The sequence below is a fragment of the Brachypodium distachyon genome, chromosome 3 (genome assembly GCF_000005505.3).
Source record: "Brachypodium distachyon strain Bd21 chromosome 3, Brachypodium_distachyon_v3.0, whole genome shotgun sequence".
NCBI lineage: Eukaryota > Viridiplantae > Streptophyta > Magnoliopsida > Poales > Poaceae > Brachypodium > Brachypodium distachyon.
Window position 1 is genome coordinate 43,623,089 of NC_016133.3, and position 19,498 is coordinate 43,642,586.

Genomic DNA, 19,498 nt, shown 5'->3' on the forward strand with positions numbered 1-19,498 from the left:
ATCCACATGCAATTCTTTGGTATGATTGGTTTCCTAGTCTGCATTGGACACCTGCAGCCTATGTGCAAAAATTGGCTCTCATCCACGTTATCAATTCTTGCTCGTTTAGAGGCTCGTACGGTATGTTTCTCTCGGATATTGATGCAGCGAGGAAGGAGGCTCGTACTTTTGCTTTTGAGGGGTGCGAAGCTCATGGCGAGGTGCGTAGGCCGGCTAAGATGGCAACACCGTTAGGAAGGGGGGGGGGTTGGTAGGCTGACATGCGCGGCTCCCTATTCCTCCCGGACATTTACGTATTTCTTTTAAGTTAAGCAATTAATAAAGTCAGTCCGGAGTTTTATAAAAAAAACCAAGATCTCGGAAAACTCCCGGATAAATCATTTTTCCCATGCAGACGCGTCTTCCACATCGCCATCGTCCTGTCTTCCTCCACCTCCTCCCTCTCCCAAAGCCGAGAGCCTTGCTCCGCCGCCGTTATTGCTCCGCTGATCCACCGACCTTGCCTCGCCGATCCTCCGCCCCTTCCCGCTGATCCGTCGCCCTCGCTAATCCTAAGGCCACCGTCAGTTGCTCCGCCATCCACATTATCTGCTCGGATGGTTTCCGCCCTTCACCGATATCTGCTCCGCCGCCCATTGCTCAAACGATCGCCGTTAACTTCCTCCGACGTCCCCCGCCGACCGCCCTCCGCCGTCGAGCGCCCGCTCCTCCCACCCAAGCCGCAAGCTAGCCAAACAATGGGCTGCAACTGATGTTAGCATCCCCCGAGCTTGTTTCCGAGATGCCATGGAAGGCATGTCCATCGGTGCAACCAAACACGCTGTTACTAGATTCTGTGGGTGCACCGCAGAGATTGCCTTTGGACCGGGATTCTGCGGCCCGGACAAGAAATCCGGCCCGCTTCTGCTCCACAAGCCCGATCGTCTGACACTCAACAAACCGCTTTGACGTGACGGGCTGACGGCCTCCGGCGTCCTTTATTATCATCCCCCTCCTCCCACTCTCTCTCCTACGCTCATCGACCAAACCGAAACCCCCCCGTCTCGTGCCCCGAAACCCTAGCCGCACGAGCGAACCCTCTCCTCCCCCTCACCCAAGGCGATGGCGGCGGAGAACTACTGGAGGTACGCGGACGCGCGCCAGCAGCAGCAGGCCATGGTGGCGGCCGCGGCCGCCGCGGCCGGGATGGCGCCGGCCGCCACCGCCGCGCAGGCCGCCACGGTCGCGGGGGCCATGGCGCAGCAGCACCACCACCAGCAGCAGCAGCACCAGCAGGTGGCGCAGATGGCCCAGCAGCAGCACCACCAGCAGCAGCACCAGCAGGCCGCCGTCGCTCCGTCGCTCAAGCGCGCCCGCCCCGACTACGTTGGTGAGTTTCTCCGCCGCCTCCCTCCCGCCCTTGGATGGATCTGTCGCCTTCAGATCTGATGCTTACTGTTTGCCTCGCGGCGGTTGTTTATCTACGTGATGTTCGTTTTGCCTGTGCCGGTAGTTTCGGTGTATAGATGTAGTAGACGAGGTATATTGCTTAGATCTGGTGATCTGATTGGTAGTTTTGTATGCATCCGTGCGGTTTTAGCCTAGTTTTTAGTTGCGCTTAACGCTCGGTGTATGATTCTAGCGTAGTGATGGAAGTAGATCGAGATTGGAACCCTCGGTGGTAGAAAGGTGAGGTTTTTTCCGTTCTCTGAAAACACACACGGTGAGATTCATGGTGGCCCAGCAGCAGCATGTGTGGAGTTCTTATGTGTGGCCAGATCTGCTAGGGTTGTTCTCGGTGTTCCGTGTGGCACCTTGGAGGCTCGGATGTTTGTTTGCGGCTTTTGCCCGGTTTTTCCGCTGACTAATTGGGCAACTCTCTTGTGCTTTATTAATAGATCTAGTCGTTCGGACAATGGTTCGGGAAAAAGGGTCAGATTTTCTGTTATAATTATCTGTCCCGTCAGCAGCATGTGGGGAGTTCGTGTGGGTCGCTAGGGTTGTTCTAGGTGGTCCATGTGGCACATCGGACTTTTGTTTACGGTTTTTGCCCTGTTTTCTGCTGATTAATTGGGCAACTCTCTTCTGGTTTATTAATAGATCTAGTCGTTCGGACAACAAGGGTTTGATTTTCCGTTATAGATATCTGTCTGGAATTAATTTCCGAGAACGAGAGCGTGAGAGGCTTGCAGAATTGGAAAAATGAAAAGATTAATGTATGCTAAATCTGTTGATTGGTCTCGGTGTCAACTTTTGTCTCATCTCATTTTGCCTACCTGCACGGGGCTACTGCAGCAAACATATTAATCATAGTCCTTGAGTTTGGTGGATACCCTGTCAGAGCCCTTTTGCTGATTGTTTCCATTTTATTACACTTGGCTTTCATTATTGGTAATAAAAATGTGATAATTGTGGATCGATGGTGGGTAATCATTAGTGTTGCCTTCTTGGAAAGAATTCCCGGAGTTTCCACGAGAGCAAAATGCTTATTTGGATCTGTTCTAACTTCTTACTGTTAATAAGCAATTATGCATCCATGCAGTTGTCTTGGTAATGTTTCTTCTTCATCCGTTACATATGTTTTTCTGTATATTATCTAGTAGCTATAACTGTTTGTTATGACTTGCTTAATTGGCTAAATACTCTGCTGCTTAGTTGCTTATATTAATTAAAGAGATTACTGGCAAGTGGGATTTATTTTCCCTGTTTTTGTTGTTTATTCGCAGATGGGCCTGGAGGACAAGATATGGCTGGATATTACCCGCGTGAAAATGCTGGTTACCATTCACTTAGAGACAATGAAGTACTTGGAGCATCTTATGATCGCTACTTACGCAATGGGGTATGATATCAGGTTTAATCATTTAAAACTCGCCTCTTTTCTAGGGACATGCTTGCTGATACATTATCCTCTGTGCTGTGCTTTTAGGTGCCTGCTGTTGCCGTGAATGAGCCAAGTAGAGCTGTTGTTGGTGGGATGGGTGGTGCTGGGATGGGTGGCGCTGGGATGGTTGGTGCTGGAATGAGTGGATATCCTGGTGATGAACGCCGTATGATGGGTGTTGTTGGTATGGATAGCAGAGGCATGGGGTATGGTGCAAGGCCTGAGCCTCCTCTGCCACCAGACGCATCCAACACTTTGTACATTGAAGGCCTGCCTGCAAACTGCACACGCAGGGAGGTTTCACGTATCCTTACATAAGACTGCTTTGTTAGCGGATAACTCACTTTACTTTTCTGAGAGGTTCATGTGTCCTTTGTGGTTACACCATTCTTCTTCTACTCTTCATCTTATTTCCTAACTCTTGGTTTATAACGCTCTTGTTTCTGCACCCTTCATCCCTTTATGTGCCCACATGAGCAGCATCTTCAAATTTAAACATATCATAGTCTTGGTTTATAACGCTCTTGTTCCTGCACCCTTTATCCCTTTATGTGCTCACATGAGCAGGATGTTCAAATTTAAACATATCATAGTATATATAGGAGGATAGTTTTTCACTTGGGAAGTGCTTTATCACCTTAACCTTCTCCTCTTCAGATATATTCCGCCCTTTTGTAGGTTTTCGTGAAGTGAGGCTTGTCAACAAGGAGTCAAGACATGTATGTTAATATTTTTTGGGTTTATATAAGCTATCTATTCTAATGATGATGCATATTAACCCATCAATTTTGCTGCAGCCTGGTGGAGATCCTCACGTCCTGTGCTTTGTTGATTTTGATAGCCCTGCCCAAGCTACTATTGCACTTGAAGCTCTGCAAGGTGAACATACTTATGCATTATGTAGTTTGATAATATTCAGTTCTCATGTTTTTTCAATTTTGACCTGTATATGTTTGCATTCCACTCTATGTTTCAATTGGTCATCATATTTGATTTTCTTCTTTACTCCATCTGTCCTGCATTATGTCAGTGTTGCTTTCTCCATGCAAATTTTGCATCATAGTTAGTTTCTGCTTTAGGAGTAGCTGTCGGTTGATTGTTAACAGGGATTATTAGTGGTTACCCTTCTTCGCGCAGCGACGATACCCAACATTTATTTACGCACTACGTGTTTCTATTGGCATTTTTTGGAACTAAACAAGTTTGGTGCTAGAAGTTACTAATAAGTGGCGAAGGTTATTGACAATCTAGAACATTGCTCAACGATTAGCTGCTTCTAGAGTGCTCTGCAAGTTAAACCTCCCATGTCGACGCGTCCTTGCCATTCAATCCTTTCTGTTTCAGTTGTTACTGTATCCATTTTTCTCCATGGGTTGGATCTATGCTTGCACCTGCATCCTTCATGGCATGGGGCGACCGTTTGAGGTTCGATATATTGTTCTCCGACGACCTAAACAAAATAAACCGTCACGATTCGTTTTGCAGGTTATAAGTTTGATGAACATGATCGTGAATCAGCCCATTTGCGGCTTCAATTCTCGCGCTTTCCTGGTCCGAGGTCAGCTGGTGGGCCTCGTGGTAGGCGTTAAATCGTGCGGGTCAGGCGAACCTATCGTTTATACGAGCGATGAAACCTCCGTGGCGTAACGCTTTCCGCTGATATCTCCGCCGGTGGTTTGTAGGGTTCGTCAGCTCATGTTGCCAAATTGTGAAAAGGACGACGCAATAATCTCGATATTCTGTATCCAGTAGATTGTCGTGTTGGATGTTAGAACTGGAACTTCGGGTTTAATCCTCTATACTGTATCTGCCTTAGTGTTTATGGTCGACTATATTTTATTATCTCGCGGCGTGGCCCAGACAGTATCAGTTTATTATCATGTGGAACCTTGACTCTTTTAATGACCTGCTCGTTTGTTTTTAGCCCTGTTTAGTAATGTGGAGTAATTGCTTTGCTTTTCGCATCTGCCAATATACCTAGGTTGATATATAACGTTTGAATTTGTCCTGTTTCTGACGCTGTAGAAATGTCTCCACCTTCAGTAACATGTGATGCACACATTTATGTTGTTTTCTTTTGGTAGAATCAGGGGTCTCTCAAATGGTGATGCATAGTTACTTGCACTCTTATTTTAACACACTCCATAGAACGTTCGTGATCATGTTGATTGTGGAATTGATCACAAACTCCACTAGTCAAATGATCTCTGCATAATTGTCCTGTCAACCAATTTTCCACACTATTTTGACGCATTGCCCATCCAAAATTAGGACATGCGTATGCTCTAGTGTAGTCTTTGCATCAGGAATTAGTCAGGAATCACCAGATAGAACCATCAGCCTGTGTCCGTAAATGGAGTGATTAGGAAGTTTAGCACAGACAGTGAAGTGGGCTTCAAGGTCTGACCTACTGTTTCTGTTAATTGCCTTAAAGTAGACGTGCAACACCATTTTCTCTGGTCGCATCTGTTAGTCTTTTGAAAGAAATGCTCACAAGTTACCCTGTTATGCTGTTCTTGCAAGCAGTTTTATCAGTGTGCCAGTTGTGCAAATAGCAATATCTGAACCTTCTGGTTGATGGCTTTGATTTACTGATATTATGTTCGTTTTTTCTTCCAATATGAGTTGCTGTGGTCCTTTTGTACCATGTCTTTTTGTTTGTGCGGTTGTTGTTGGCAGCCTTGTGTTGGTTTCTCTTCTCATGGGCATGCCCTGGATGATCAGTATAACTCATGTGTATTCTGAAGAGAAGTATCAGGGCTTCTCTAAAGTTCACGTTGGAGCAGCAAGCTTCATAAATAAGCTTCTCATCAACTACTGACCCCAATGTTAATTGTATTTTGATGCTTCTCTGCGCCAAATGGTAAGCATTCTGTGGAGCGTCTAATTTTGTTGTAAATAACAGCGTACATACAAAGCTTGTTGTCCTATGCTGTACGGTGCAGTGCTGGACGTAATCATGTTCTTACTTGTGTCGAATGTTGGCACTGTCAAGTGCGGTGCATATTCATTTGTTTACACGAGATATTAGTACCTGACCGGCACTGAGAGAAATGTTTTGAATCTTGTAACTGTACACCGACTCTTTGATTTATTTCTGATGGAAACGATTGGTAAATTGTGTGCCGATCATGGGCTGTGTTTATTCTGTTCAACTGCCGGCTTGTTGTTATAGTACTATGATTGCAAATGCAGGTGCTTGCAGTTGCTTTACTATGTAAAACCTTGTCCCTTTTGTGTAAGAAGATTTCTGTATTACTTGTTCAACGTTTCCATGTTGTCTATGAATGTTTCCTGTTGGGTACGATAATCTCAGTGCGGACAATGCGTTTGCAAGAATCATTTGACGCCTTTAAACTGAGCTTAGTCCAGGCTCTTACAAAGCACCTACTGGATATTGGATTCCGTGAGCTCTAAGTAAATTGATCCACCCTTTAAATTCCTCAAATGTCGTGCAAATGAACTCCTGCCGTTCCTACATCACGTTGGCGAGGCTTGGCCCTGAAGTACTTTCCACACGGTGTAAATCGCATGAACTTTGGTATTACCTCCATCCTGGTTTTATTTTATCAAGGATATGTGATTATGCGATCGAAATCATAACCGTAAGCAAGTGTGTTTGAAGGCGAATGAGTACATGTTATGGACTTAATGGCCTGCACTAGAGTAACGTCTGGTTAACAGGTAGTATAACCCAGGGTTTAGATGATAAAATTGGACTAATTTAAGCACTCCATCCAAACCATAATGATAAATGTCGTTAATTTATTATTCCTTCCGTCCAACAAAAGATGTCTCAACTTTGACTAAATTTGAATGCATATATATACTAAGTTATGTCTAAATACATTCAAGTTTTGACAAACTTGAGACATCTTTTGTTGGACGGAGGGAGTACAGGTTTGTATAACATTTTTTTTCGGAACGGATATAGTACTACTCCCTCCGATCCATCGGAAACGTCGCTAGTTTATTACAACTTATTTTGAATCGGAGTGGGTGAGTAGTATATGTCCCAAACATAAAATGTCTTACATGTATTAAAATAAGCATGCTTTGAAAATATATACCGCGTTGGATATAATAAAACCTTTTTAGAAACTAGTTTTATTATTTTTGTACAGTAGATGTTCGTAGATCCTTTCATGAACTTACCATGTTTAGAAAGTCTGATGTAAACACCTTCGGATTTTTTTTTTGCGGGTATCTACAAACATGGACCTCTATATTTCCGAAAAGAGCACTAGCAAAAAAAAAGAGCTCGTAGGAAGTCACTGTCAGTGTAGGCCCGACGCTTCGGTTTTGCAGGAGAAAGAAAGGAAACAAGTCGCCGCTTGTCCCCATCAAGAGCGGCAAAACGAGGGGGTTCCTATCCTAGCCGTCCATCCCGATCTGGACGGGCTTAAAGCGGCCCACCTATCCCAATCCATCTCAACTCCCCAACAACGACCCCCCTCCGCCTCCGGTCTCCTCCTTCGCCGGCGCACCTCGCCGCCATGTCCACCGCCACCGCCGCAGCCGCATCGACCTCCCTCTCCTCCGCCGCACGCCGCCGATCTTCGCCGGCGTGCAGAATCCCGGCGCCCCGCCGCGGATCCCTCCTCCGCAGACCCTTAGCCTCCTCTTCGCGGCCTCTCCTCCGCCCGGTCTCCGCCATGGCCTCCCCCGGCGTGGATGGCGAGGCGGTGGCGTCCAGAAAGAAGCTTCTGATATTCGACGCCGAGGAGGCCCTCGCGGCGTCGCTGGCGGAGTACACGGCGGGTTTGTCGGAGAAGGCGACGGCCGCCGAGAGGGGCGCCTTCACCGTCGTGCTCTCCGGCGGCTCCCTCATCAAGGCTCTCAGGTTGTTGATCCTTTTCAGTACTCAAAGACTTGCTTTTTTGTTGATTTCCGCGGGGGTTTGGAGGTCTGATTTTTTTTTTGTGGGGGACGTCGCAGGAAGCTTGCGGAGCCGCCGTACCTGGAGGCGGTGGACTGGAGTAGGTGGCACGTGTTCTGGGCCGACGAGAGGGTGGTGCCCAAGGACCACACCGACAGCAACTACAAGCTCGCCATGGATGGGTTGCTCTCTAAGGTACTCTCCTCTAGGTAGCCTTCTGATGAATTGTTAGGTGGTTGAGAGTTGGGAGACATTGCGGAAATGGGATCATGATGGTCGTCTGAGTGGTAGGAATTGGATATGTGGATGTTTTGTGTAGATGATGATACATATTCTGCGTTGTTTATGGATGATGATACTGTCGATGTTCGGTTCTTCGCGTTGCAATTTGTATGGTGAATAGTTTGTGCAAATTTAGAACACTATGTTAACTTGAATTAAACCTAGCCGCACATTTCTGTGCTGAATCTACTGTCGCATTGTACTTTTGGTGGTGTACTCTCTGCCGTAGAATGAAAATGATTATAGCATTCGTGGAGAAAGAATACTGGAGAGAAAATATCACACCTGTTGTATCTTATCTTTTTGTTATAGCTTTCAGTAAGTAGAAAACTATAGTTCATTTGTTTGTGTTTGATTTAAGTTAAATCTAGAAGCCAAGGGGAATGGAATGGTCCGAAACTGAGAATTTGTGAATTTGATCAGTGTGTTGTGTTGCCATTCGAATACGTTTTCTTGGGTACTCATATTTAGAAGATACGATTAGCTTTGGTGACACACATTACAGCCATTGAGTTATCTTCCTGGAATTTCGACTATTTATTCATAAAGAATATGTGTATGCACTATGTAAATTAAAACAGCACATCACATCATTTTTGTACTTTATACAGTTGAATTCAACTTGACCTCATCTACATGTGTAGCATAATTTGTGAACATTCATATTTGTATATCATTATACTGAGATGACACATAGTCATCATGCTCTCAACAAGAATGTTTTACTTTTCAAAGAATGATGGAATTATACTCAGTTTTTCTTATTCTTCTGTATGTCCAATGTAGGTGCCGATTCCTGCTAACCAAGTTTACGCCATGAATGATACACTGTCAGTTGAGGGTGCTGCAGATGACTATGAAACTTGTTTAAAGCAACTTATTAAGGATGGTGTGATTGCAGTGTCACCAGTTACTGGGTTCCCAAAGTTTGACCTTATCCTTTTGGGGATGGGTCCTGATGGCCATATTGCCTCCCTCTTCCCTGGTCACCCTATTGTCCATGAGAACCAGAAGTTAGTCACCTATGTCAAGGATTCTCCGAAGCCACCACCAGAGAGAATAACATTTACATTCCCGGTGATCAATTCGTCCGCACATATCGGACTGGTGGTCACTGGTGCTGGGAAAGCTGGTGCAGTTCACAAAGCTCTTTCAGGCGATCAGAAGTCATTGGATTTACTGCCTGTCGAGATGATCGAGCCGCAAGATGGAGAGGTCACTTGGTTCACCGACAAGCCAGCGGTGTCGATGCTGTCAAAGATTTGAAGCCCCATGATTGTGTTATATACTCTGAAATTCCATTAGCTATTCGTACTTGCATTATTCCTATGTGGATAATTTGAGCTCTTTTATTTTTGGCGTGGATAGAGTGCAGCGTGGGTGTCCCTCACACTCCGGTTTCGGACAATGAGTTGAGTAATTGCCATTTTATGGAATACTCATTCTGCCGATATTTAGATCGTTTGCCTGTAAATGGTATTCAGTATTTTGACTGCTGCCATTGGAATATTGGTACCTTTCTTCAACATAACCGCTGTATGTCCCTCAGTGTCTTGCAAATTGCAATGTGCATTGCTGGTTCCCTTTTGATACATTCGGATGATTTTCAGAATGCATTTTGCAGCAAATTGTAGAGCTTGAAGAAAAGAAAGGAAAAAAAAAACTAGTGCATCTGGTATTTTGGACCAGGAAAACAGATCTAGGCAGAGAAGCTGCACATGTAGAGGTCACATGAACACGGGGAGAGCATATGAACATAATAACATGGGCGGCCACTTTCTCACACATTTTGTCTCCTGCCCCTTATAAATATAATAAAATCACATCGCGGTCTCTCGCTGGGGGAACACTAGGTCTAGATGACACGAATGGCCGATGAGATCGTCGCGGAATTAGCCCAAGCGGACGGCTAGGATTGAGTGTAGAGTGCGGCGCGAAGGGCGTCTCCGATTCTCCAAGGCGTCTTTTCGTGATACCGCTTTCAGCTGGTGATCCAATGAATAAAAAACCGTGTATTTAGCGCATGCATCCATAATCACATGTTGTTAAGTTATGGCTACAGGATCATACAGGATCAAAGATGGCATTATGCCATTAATGGTCCCTCAACACGCACCATTATGATATTAATTAGCCCCTTTACTAAAGATCATAATAAAATGTCGTCAATTGCGAGCCATTAATTCATGCATCTGGTCCACAACTCCATCGAACATTCGAGCATTATTTTTCAATGACCTTTTTGTGCTTGTTCGACAACGGAACGGCCGCCTGTTCAAAAAGATGGCCGGTCTTCTCAAAATTTCTAGCTCACTCAGAATTATTCCTTAGGATAAGCTCATCTACAATGGAATAATAACATTTATAGGCAAGATGCAGCCCCGTCTTCTCGGGATGAACTCAGCAGCGACCAATTTGTCGTGCCTTAGAAACATCCTCCATTGACCAGCAATGAACTTAATTTCTAGCTTACCCAAAATTAATTTCCAAATTTATTCCCAAAAGCATTCTTTAGCTATAAATAATTGTCCAGTATATATACCCAAAGTTGCTTCCATATTCTTTGGCCGTTATAATTACTAATTACTGCTATTTACGAGGGATGATGGCACCATCACGAACTGCCAAGAAAAGAAATTGCCTAATTTTAAAAACGGAACGATGGAGAGCTTGCAACAGACAATGAAAGCAGACACATACCAAACACTAAAAAAATCTCTACTTTATGAACAAGAGAGACCATATTCAATCAATTCTCAAGATACTAGTAGCAGAAAAATCAAACAAGATTACTATAAATGCCTTTTTTTCTTCCTCCTTACCCAAATATAGTCACATACATTATGCACGCGATCAATGTCTTGTAGAACATAACCATTAAAAATCTTTAAATTCCAAATTTGAAATTAATAGCCGCGTTACTTTATTTTCATTTTCAGCACTGCCAAGAGGGAATATAAAACAGAAAGATACTCGAGAACAGACACTGACGTATGGGCCAGGATTTGGATGTCCCCCACATGTCTGTGGTTGAATTGGACTGTTTTAAAGCGCTGCCCATCGCACCGATTTTTTTTTAACTCCCCTTTGTCTCTCTTCGGAGACCGGAGAAGAGAAGAGAACCGGAATCGCCAATCCACCACATCCCGCAGTGTACCCGCCGCCGCCGCTCGCCGGCGGCGAGGCCCGCGCGCTGGTACGGCAGGCGTGTATGGGTAACAAGCTCGCCGCCCTCAGGCGGGAGCAGTCGTTGGTGTGGGCTTCGTGGTCTGGTCAGAGTAGTTGGAAGCGATAGGTGGAGGCAGCGAGCGCGTCGAGGATGAAGGCCCTGCGGCGATCCAGCACCTCGTCTTCGTCATCTTCGTCTTCGTCCCCGAGGACCCCGTCATCCCCGCCGCCGCCTTCGTCGTGGCGCCACCGCCGGTCCCTTCTGCTCGTCGCCTCCTCCTCGTTGGCGGCGGCGGCGAAATCGGCCGCGCCGGCGCCGGCGATGCTTGCGGCGGATTCCTCCGCTTCCTCGCAGGCTTTGTACTCGCCGAACTCCGACCGGTGAGCTCTCTTGCTCGGGACTACGATTTGGTGATTGGTACAGAAATGGAGTCGCTTACGAATAGGGGGATTTTTTGGTTCCATAGCTTTTTTGGTCCTTTTAGTGATAGCTCGATTGATCAACTATGATGCTCAGGATGACGCTTCTTGCTTGTGAATTGATGGAATTGGTTGCTTGTTCAGTGGTACTACTGTTGCAGGTGCAGCTTTAGACTAAAAAAAGTTACTTTTGTTGGAGTTCTCAGACCAAGTTGTGTACTTGTGTTGCACGCTTTGATGCAGATAAGTCTTAATTAGCAGTTCACACTAATACATAGAGATAAGCATGAACGCGTGGCTTTCCTTATCGTGTTAGTTCCGTTTCCGTGGAATGCGAGTAAATGCGCGTCGGTTGTTCGATATGTTTAGTATACGATTATATACGAATTAATGCGTTGTCTTTATATACCGACCGGATACGCGACTCGGGGTGTATTGGTATCATCTACTTGCAGCGAGAGAGTTCACAATTTTGTTTCGCAAAGATGTGCGATCGATTTGTTCAGTTCAAATGAATTGGGCATGTTGAGCATTCGTGTGAGTGGTTAGTTCAGATTCGATTTCAAGTTGAATATGGGGTATTGGTGCATAAAGAGGTACATCTAGCATCTATGGATAACATTACCTGTGATGCTATTTTCTTGTACAAGTTATATTGAGAATTCTATGCTAAACTGCAGTAAGCAATCTGTTTTCAGAGGCGGAACTAAATCTCCATGGTCTCGGAGGAAAAGAAAAGGAGCACTATCTTGTGAAAGATGGAGACAACTATTTTCTTCCAATGGGAGGCTTCGTGATGGAGGAAGAAAATTTCTGAAAAAAGTTCGCAGTGGGGTGAGCCTTTTTCTTATCCTATTCTTATTTGAAATGGCTGGCAGACATACATATGGGATCATTAGCTATACGCATTTCTGTGCAAGTAAATTTTCGGCATCTTAGCCACTTTCAAATATTGTTGTACTAATTCGATCATTCTGTGCAGGGAATTGAACCGGGTATAAGAGCTGAAGTTTGGCCCTTTTTACTTGGAGTGTAAGTTACCTTGCCTCTCTAGTTTGATGCATATAGTATGTTTTACAGTCATCTTGTTAACAGGGTTTGAAGTTGTAAGCTTGTACGTATGATTTTAATTTCAGTACCAATCATCAAAGTGAAGTGATTTTCCTGTAATTTACAGAAGTCTTTATTGTTTTCAGTACTCTTTCCTCAACTGTAATCTGCCTTGCAAGTGCTGCGCAAGCATGCATTTACTGACTGTCGCTTAGTTTTCACTTAAAAACCCAAATATTATGGCAGTAATGCCTGACTGAGTTCAAGCAGAAAGCCATAAATTATTGATTAACATGTGTTTTGAACTTCCATACATGCATTTAGATATAAACTTGTTCAACTAGCGTCCAAAGAAGTCAACTTTATGTAAACCTGTTACGGATCCCCTATGTTGATAGCGGGTAGCAAACAAGTGCAGTTCCATGGTAGGGAAATTTCTCCGTGAGGGTGAGGTCGAGGTTTCGATCATGGATGGCACTTATTTTGCATTTAATAGTATTTTCTGAGTTTTCTCATAAACTGATCCAATTGCTTAAGCTGACTGGACCTGGCCAGCAGCCTTTGATTTTTGAAACCATGATTGGCAACTAAAACTATGAAAACCTATAAATATATACACCCAGTTAAGGTGGGGTATGATTGCATCACGTATAAGCGACGGGATAAGCTTAGATAAATGTTCATTTGCTGAGATACTGGATACTTACCGAAAGAGTGGAATTTCACGTAACTTTTGATTTTGTTCACGCGGTGATCTTCTCTCTTCCCTTGAGTGCTACTACCCTAATACGTAATCTATGTCTGGGGAGACATGTGCAGTAGATAGGTCCCTCACTTCGACTTCTGTCCCGTTAGCATCAGAAGTCAGAAACTGTGTCTGACACGGTAAATTTTTAGCTTAATGTGAAGTTCTGAACAAAGTTCATTTAAACATCCAATTTTAGCTTTCAATAGTGGACTTCATACTTAATCGGCTTGCTGCACTAACTCTGTAAATTGACCAAATTTCTTGTCATATACAGCTATGATTTGAATAGTTCTGAAGAGGAAAGGAATACCATCAAGATAAAGAAAAGGTAACTTTTTCATGACTTCATTCCTTGTTTTTCATCAGCCTTTGCTTTCTAGATTTAGCTGTACACACTGCTTGCATTGTTAGTCACTCTTGAGATAGCATGGAGTGAGAGTAAATAAGTAATGTATATAAGCAGAGTGGAACTTCCAGGACTTCTATATCAGAACAGTAGAACACGCTGCCAGTTTTCAGAACAGGATGGCACAAGAACACTTGTTTCAGTGATTATACTGCTAATTTATTCACAAATTTACGGGCCTATCTTGTGTGCAGGAATGAGTACGAAAAGCTGAGGCGCAAGTGCCATCAAATTCTGAACTGCTACAAGGGATTTGAGCTAAAGGTTATAAATGAAGTTACTAATGAGGGTTGTTCTGGTGGTGCAACTTATATGGAAGACGTTAGTACAAGTGTTTCTGTGTCACCCAAGGAATTTAGTTGTTTAGTCAGCAAGGCGAACAGCCCCGAGAGTGCTGACCGTGCTGCTGCAGAATGCATGGATGAAGATATAAGTGAGTTAATTCATGTAGACCAATGCATGGCAGAATCAGAATCTTCTGAGTCAGAGTCTTCGGATGAAGATGACCATGGGCAGATATCCATGGGTGCCAATATAGAAGAGAACTGTGCTCCGGAGCCTAAATTTGTCAGGAGTGCCTCATCCAAGTCAGACTTCTTTAGATCCAACAAAACTCCAGAGGATTTTGCAACATGGCAGCGTATTATACGTCTAGATGCTATCCGCGCAAACACAGATTGGGCTTTATTCTCCCATAACCAAGCTGAAGTCTGTAAAGAGAATGCACTGCAGCATGCATTATCGATTGGGTTGAAAGATTATGACCATTTAGAACCTTACATGATCTATCATGCGGCCCGGTTAGTTGCATTGCTCGAGGCATATGCTCTCTATGATCCAGAGATTGGCTACTGCCAAGGTATGAGTGACCTCTTGTCGCCTATAATCGCGGTGATGGAGGAAGACCACGAAGCATTTTGGTGCTTTGTGGGTTTCATGAGGAAAGCGAGGCACAACTTCAGGCTCGACGAGGTTGGGATAAAAACACAGCTGAAGACTGTCTCCCGGATTATCAAGCGCAAGGACTCGCACCTCTACCGGCACCTGCAGAAGCTGCAGGCCGAGGACTGCTTCTTTGTGTACAGGATGGTGTTGGTTCTATTCAGGAGAGAGCTCACCTTTGAGCAGACCCTGTGTCTGTGGGAGGTGATGTGGGCCGATCAGGCTGCCATTCGGGCCGGGATCAGAAGGTCCACATGGGGAAAGATAAGGCTCCATGCTCCTCCCACCGACGACCTGCTGCTCTATGCTATTGCGGCCTGTGTCCTTCAGAGGAGGAAGCTGATCATCGAGAGGTACAGCAGCATGGATGAGATACTGCGGGAGTGCCAAAGCATGGCGGGGCAGCTTGACGTCTGGAGGCTTCTGGACGACGCGCACGACTTGGTCGTTAACCTGCATAATAAAATCTGATGGCGGCGGTTGCTGTTTTCGAATCGATCGTCTGTAGACCCGAAAAAAAAAATGCCTGAGGTATGTTCTCAGTGAAAGTCATCTTTCATCTGTTGTCTGTCACCCGGCATATAGAGAAATGTTGTAGCTTTGAATTGAAGTGGATCAAGTTCCCTTAAAGAAGAAGAAAAATCGTAAGGATCATCAAGTATGTCCTCAGTCAGAAGATACATCTTTTAATTTGGTTGTCATAGTCACCAGGTTATACTGGGAGTTGTAAAACTATCTGTTGTTTAATGTAGGGGGGAATTCTGTTTTTTTGCCTCAAGTGTTCCTTGGCAAAAACAGCAACTTTGCCCCCCTTTTATATATGCAAAATCAGATTTGTTTCCCTGGTTCTTCAGCAATAACAAGCTTATGTTAAAACTGTTGCCTCAGTCGTTCTTTACTGATATTGCACTTGGCTTCATTACACTGTCCTGTGGTCTGTACATGTATGTTTGAGACCACAGAGAGAAAACTGCTGCCGTGTTACTGGGCGTTGTAAAACTATGTGCTGTTTAATGCAGGGGGGAAAGTTCTGTTTATTGTCTCAAGTGTTCCTTCTTGGGCAAAACAGCAACCCTTTCCCCCGTTTCATATATGCAAATTCAGATTTGTTTCCCTTGTTCTTCAGCAATAATTAACACCCTATGTTCAAACTGTCCCCTCAGCTGTTCTTTACTGATATTAGAGCTTAGTTTAACTACTCTTGTCATGTGGTCTGTACATATATGTTTGAGACCACAGAAAGAGTACTGCTGCTGCTGTGTGGATCACATGCAGGCACATATCTGGAGCTCCACTGTTGGCTATAGCTGCAAAGGCCACATGCAGCTGGTACTGAAAAAGCAAGTGTGTACCTCTTGTTGGGTCTTGTTTCCATGGAAATGTCGATGAGATTTGTGGTGCTGGATCTTGCCGGGGGTACACCTGCGCTAGAGTCCAAGGCCTTGATGCGATCTTACCTGAAGCCCTGTTGCAGCAGGTGCTTGTATGGCTGAGCAGCTCTCCAGCTTGCTCTCAGAGTGCAGTGCAGTGGCCAGTGGATCACTGTGTGCCGGCCGGAGACTTGCTGTCTGAGATCGACGGCGATGGCGACGGGTCCGTGATCTGGCTCAAAGGACTACCCCATGCGGCCGCGACAGGTTTGGATGGGGTCGCCATGGATGTGATCTGACGACCGTGCTAGCAGCTACTGCTTTTTACAGCTGCCCTAATTTGCCTTTCTTGTGCCTGCACGTGCAGATGCTATACGTTAGTAGCATATGCTTGCTTGCTGGTATGGCTGTCAAATGCCCCCTGGCCGAGAGAGAAAAAAAATTAGCCTTTGTTTGGAACTGGTATAGGTGTAAATTGACCAAACACCGGCCATCTCCACCAAAATTACATAGTACAGTACATTCCAAGGTTCTCTTTGATTAATTTACACCAAATACAGGCCATCTCAACCAAAATTACATCCATTTCAAAGGCCTATCTGATTCGCACGATAGGAAAAACACAAGAATAAAAAAAGCATGACCATTTGAATTCTATTGGACAGTTGTTGCACCAAGGTTGTTTGATTGAATATGAAAAAACAAAATGTTGGGGTAGCTGTAGAAATTTCCTATAAAATACAGTGTAAATAAATCCGCAGATTTTTTCCCCATGGGATTTAATTCTTCCAGTCAAATAATGATACAGGAAACTAATCATAAGGATTCAAAGCCTCCAGATTCTTATGAAAATCTTTTGAATCAAAGAGGCCCTACAAGGGGCCTAACCGAGTTTGTTGTTTCTCAACTGCCCGAGACATTTTGTTGGTGTCCATCAAATAATGTTCAGTAACTTTAGGTTCACACACTTACAAATTTAAGGGCCTCTTTTCTTCACAAGATTAGAGAATGTAGGAATAGAAAAAAAAAATACAGGGTTGCGATGTCATGTTTACACTTGTTTTTTACAAGAGTTTGTTTAATGGCATGATGGAAAGAAAGAAAAAGATTCTTTTCAAGATATTGGAGTGGATGAAAAGCCCGTATGAAATATAGTACATATGAAACCTTAGAAAAAAGATCTTACATGATTCAATTATATAAATCAAATGACCCACGCAGGGAAAATTCCCAAGAGTTATAATCCTTCAAAATTCCTATGAAATTCATTTGAATCATAGGAGGCTTAATATTTGCGCGATTTTGGATAGATAAGGTGTTACTCCGCATCTTTTTGCACAGATCTGAATTCAACAATGGGTGCTTTCAGGATAAAAATGTTTTTTCTCAACTATTACCAAAATTCTTATTTCGATCCCTCAATAACCTTAAATTCTAGGAAAACCTAGTCCCGCAACTGTCGATGCCGTATAGTTTTCGTTCCTTGCTCTGATTCAAGTGGTTTTGTAGCTGATGTGGTCAAAACTTGCCACCATGGTGAAATGTTGACAGATGCCATATCTTCTGTCCAGTGAGCTCAATACCTAAAAAGACCGCACTCAAAATAGTAAATATGATCCAATAAAGAGATTTTTATTTATTAGCATCTAATTTGACCACTATAGTGCGCGAGCGAGTGAGCGGGACTGGCACTTCTAAATCTTGGGCTGCCCCAGTTTTCCTTATCAATTCTTTGTTCTAATGGAATCGGAACTGACCGTTGTGTTTTACAAAACTTGGGTTCGTTGGCAGGGGAGTAACGTGCCATTGGTCAGCATTTTGCCCATTGCTGTAAGTTTTCGGTCGAAACCACTTGACTAGGTGATCTGAGTTGAGAAGAGAGGCTGAAACAACAATGTTATCAGTTGGGGTTAAGGTTTTCCTACTTTAAGATTAAGAGATAAAATCAACTTTTGTGGCAAATTAAGGGTCGAATGATACATGGTTTTCTACTTTTGTACTCGTCGATGCTAAATAAGGGCGAATTTTTTTTTGAGGGATAAAATAAGGGCGAATTAATTACACGTGCGTACGGAGTGACTAGTGAGTGACGTGTAAAAGGTGACCTGATCTCTTAGCTACCGGATCGTGCTCATGCGCGCCGCTCGGGCAGAGTTGATCTGATGCATCACAGCATCAGTGCATGCATGCAGTGAGACCCATCATCGATCCAGCATTGCAACTTGCTCTGCATACCTGTCTAGCTAGCTAGCTAGCTATCTCCTAGTGGAATGCATGCTAGCTAGTACGAGCTAGACGAAGACACTAGCGAGCTGCAGCAACTAACTAACTGGGGCTGCTGGTAATTAATCAAGCAACTCATAGCAGTGGAGGCAGTACTAATCCGGCCGGCTCGTGCACGTTTGCGTCTGATGTATACTCCTACTGTCACACATGCAGCTGCTTGCAGATCAATTTGAGTGAGTGAGTGAGTGAGCTAGCTAGTGTCGATAGCTAGCTGTATAGCTGGCACACGAACCTGATCGAAGCTAGCTGACCCGTCCCTGCTGGCCGCTAGCTCCTTTTTAACTATAACGTGTGTCACGAGGGGGATCGATGGAGCTAGATGGAGCTAGAGCTAAGCTCGAATTGGATCCATGGATTGATCGACTGCACCGTCGTGTCGCTTTAATCTAATCATCGATCGCCAGCTGCTAGCTCTCCGGCCGGCCGTACGTCGTGCCGATGGGCCCGGCCTTTTTCGCGGGCGTTAGCCTTATCTCCAACGTCCCGGCCCATCGAGATTGATCCAGCACCAGCACCAAGACCCTGTTGCATGCATAATGCGCTGGCTGGACAGCAGAAGCCAAGCCAATGCACCAATGCATTATGCTATTCCCTCGGATACAAGGACTAGATCAGGCACGTTTATTATGAATCGGAAGAAGTAATAAGCTAGCCTTCTCAGCAGTGCATGGGGCTATCAGTCAGCATATGCTTTTGCACAGCTATTTTGCTAGATTGGGTCGATCTGTATGTACCTCCGGCCATGCATCATGCATGCACCAGGTGGCAGCGAGGATCATCTCACACGCATGTGACGAAATCTAAGCTAGCTGTTGCTAGAAATATTTCCTTGTCGACCTGTCCTAGATTTGATCGATCGTGTCTTCGCAGTGTGCAGATGATTAGTTCTCGATCGTCATCAGGTGGACGCCAGCGCGCAGCCCGGTCGGCCCCTTTCTTTCTCTGAACCTATTTTAGTGTAGCACGTAGCAGCACTCTTTTTTTACCTTGTAAATTGATCTAAATTATAAGATATGCTACTCCAGCTTTGTTCTACGTTGATCAGATTTATTAAAATAGTAATGGTATTTTAAATTCAAATTAG

General features: G+C 44.5%; 3 protein-coding genes across 5 annotated transcripts; all 3 read left to right on the top strand.

Annotated features, from left to right (window-relative positions):
- Window positions 1-1,003: 1,003 nt before the first annotated feature.
- LOC100836479 (RNA-binding protein 1) lies at window positions 1,004-4,705 on the top strand. Its single transcript, XM_003574836.4, has 6 exons — window positions 1,004-1,369; window positions 2,706-2,821; window positions 2,909-3,167; window positions 3,521-3,582; window positions 3,661-3,742; window positions 4,349-4,705. The coding sequence occupies exons 1-6, from the start codon at window positions 1,102-1,104 to the stop codon at window positions 4,450-4,452; spliced, it is 891 nt and encodes a 296-aa protein (XP_003574884.1). The 5' UTR covers window positions 1,004-1,101; the 3' UTR covers window positions 4,453-4,705.
- Window positions 4,706-4,758: 53 nt separating this feature from the next.
- Window positions 4,759-9,584, top strand: LOC100836789 (probable 6-phosphogluconolactonase 3, chloroplastic). Its single transcript, XM_003574837.4, has 3 exons — window positions 4,759-7,706; window positions 7,802-7,937; window positions 8,811-9,584. The coding sequence occupies exons 1-3, from the start codon at window positions 7,360-7,362 to the stop codon at window positions 9,288-9,290; spliced, it is 963 nt and encodes a 320-aa protein (XP_003574885.1). The 5' UTR covers window positions 4,759-7,359; the 3' UTR covers window positions 9,291-9,584.
- A 1,509-nt stretch (window positions 9,585-11,093) lies between these two features.
- On the top strand, window positions 11,094-15,638 carry LOC100837099 (GTPase-activating protein gyp7). Of its 3 annotated transcripts, none has more exons than XM_024461949.1 (5): window positions 11,094-11,573; window positions 12,293-12,446; window positions 12,595-12,644; window positions 13,685-13,738; window positions 14,011-15,638. In XM_024461949.1, exons 1-5 carry the CDS (start codon window positions 11,344-11,346, stop codon window positions 15,227-15,229), a joined length of 1,707 nt encoding a protein of 568 aa, XP_024317717.1. In that variant the 5' UTR covers window positions 11,094-11,343; the 3' UTR covers window positions 15,230-15,638. The 3 variants fall into 3 exon arrangements, with proteins under 3 accessions (XP_024317717.1, XP_003574886.1, XP_024317718.1); XM_003574838.4 differs by having other exon boundaries at window positions 12,311-12,446; XM_024461950.1 differs by lacking the exon at window positions 11,094-11,573 and adding an exon at window positions 12,171-12,208.
- The last annotated feature ends 3,860 nt before the right edge of the window (window positions 15,639-19,498 follow it).

Coding starts and splice junctions, on each gene's coding strand:
- LOC100836789 (XM_003574837.4), top strand. CDS start 7,360: ATGTCCACCGCCACCGCCGCAGCCGCATCGACCTCCCTCTCCTCCGCC. Junction 7,707..7,801: donor TCCCTCATCAAGGCTCTCAG/GTTGTTGATCCT, acceptor GGGACGTCGCAG/GAAGCTTGCGGAGCCGCCGT. Junction 7,938..8,810: donor TGGATGGGTTGCTCTCTAAG/GTACTCTCCTCT, acceptor TGTCCAATGTAG/GTGCCGATTCCTGCTAACCA.
- LOC100836479 (XM_003574836.4), top strand. CDS start 1,102: ATGGCGGCGGAGAACTACTGGAGGTACGCGGACGCGCGCCAGCAGCAG. Junction 2,822..2,908: donor ATCGCTACTTACGCAATGGG/GTATGATATCAG, acceptor CTGTGCTTTTAG/GTGCCTGCTGTTGCCGTGAA. Junction 3,168..3,520: donor CACACGCAGGGAGGTTTCAC/GTATCCTTACAT, acceptor TCTCCTCTTCAG/ATATATTCCGCCCTTTTGTA.
- LOC100837099 (XM_024461949.1), top strand. CDS start 11,344: ATGAAGGCCCTGCGGCGATCCAGCACCTCGTCTTCGTCATCTTCGTCT. Junction 12,447..12,594: donor TGAAAAAAGTTCGCAGTGGG/GTGAGCCTTTTT, acceptor CATTCTGTGCAG/GGAATTGAACCGGGTATAAG. Junction 13,739..14,010: donor ACCATCAAGATAAAGAAAAG/GTAACTTTTTCA, acceptor TCTTGTGTGCAG/GAATGAGTACGAAAAGCTGA.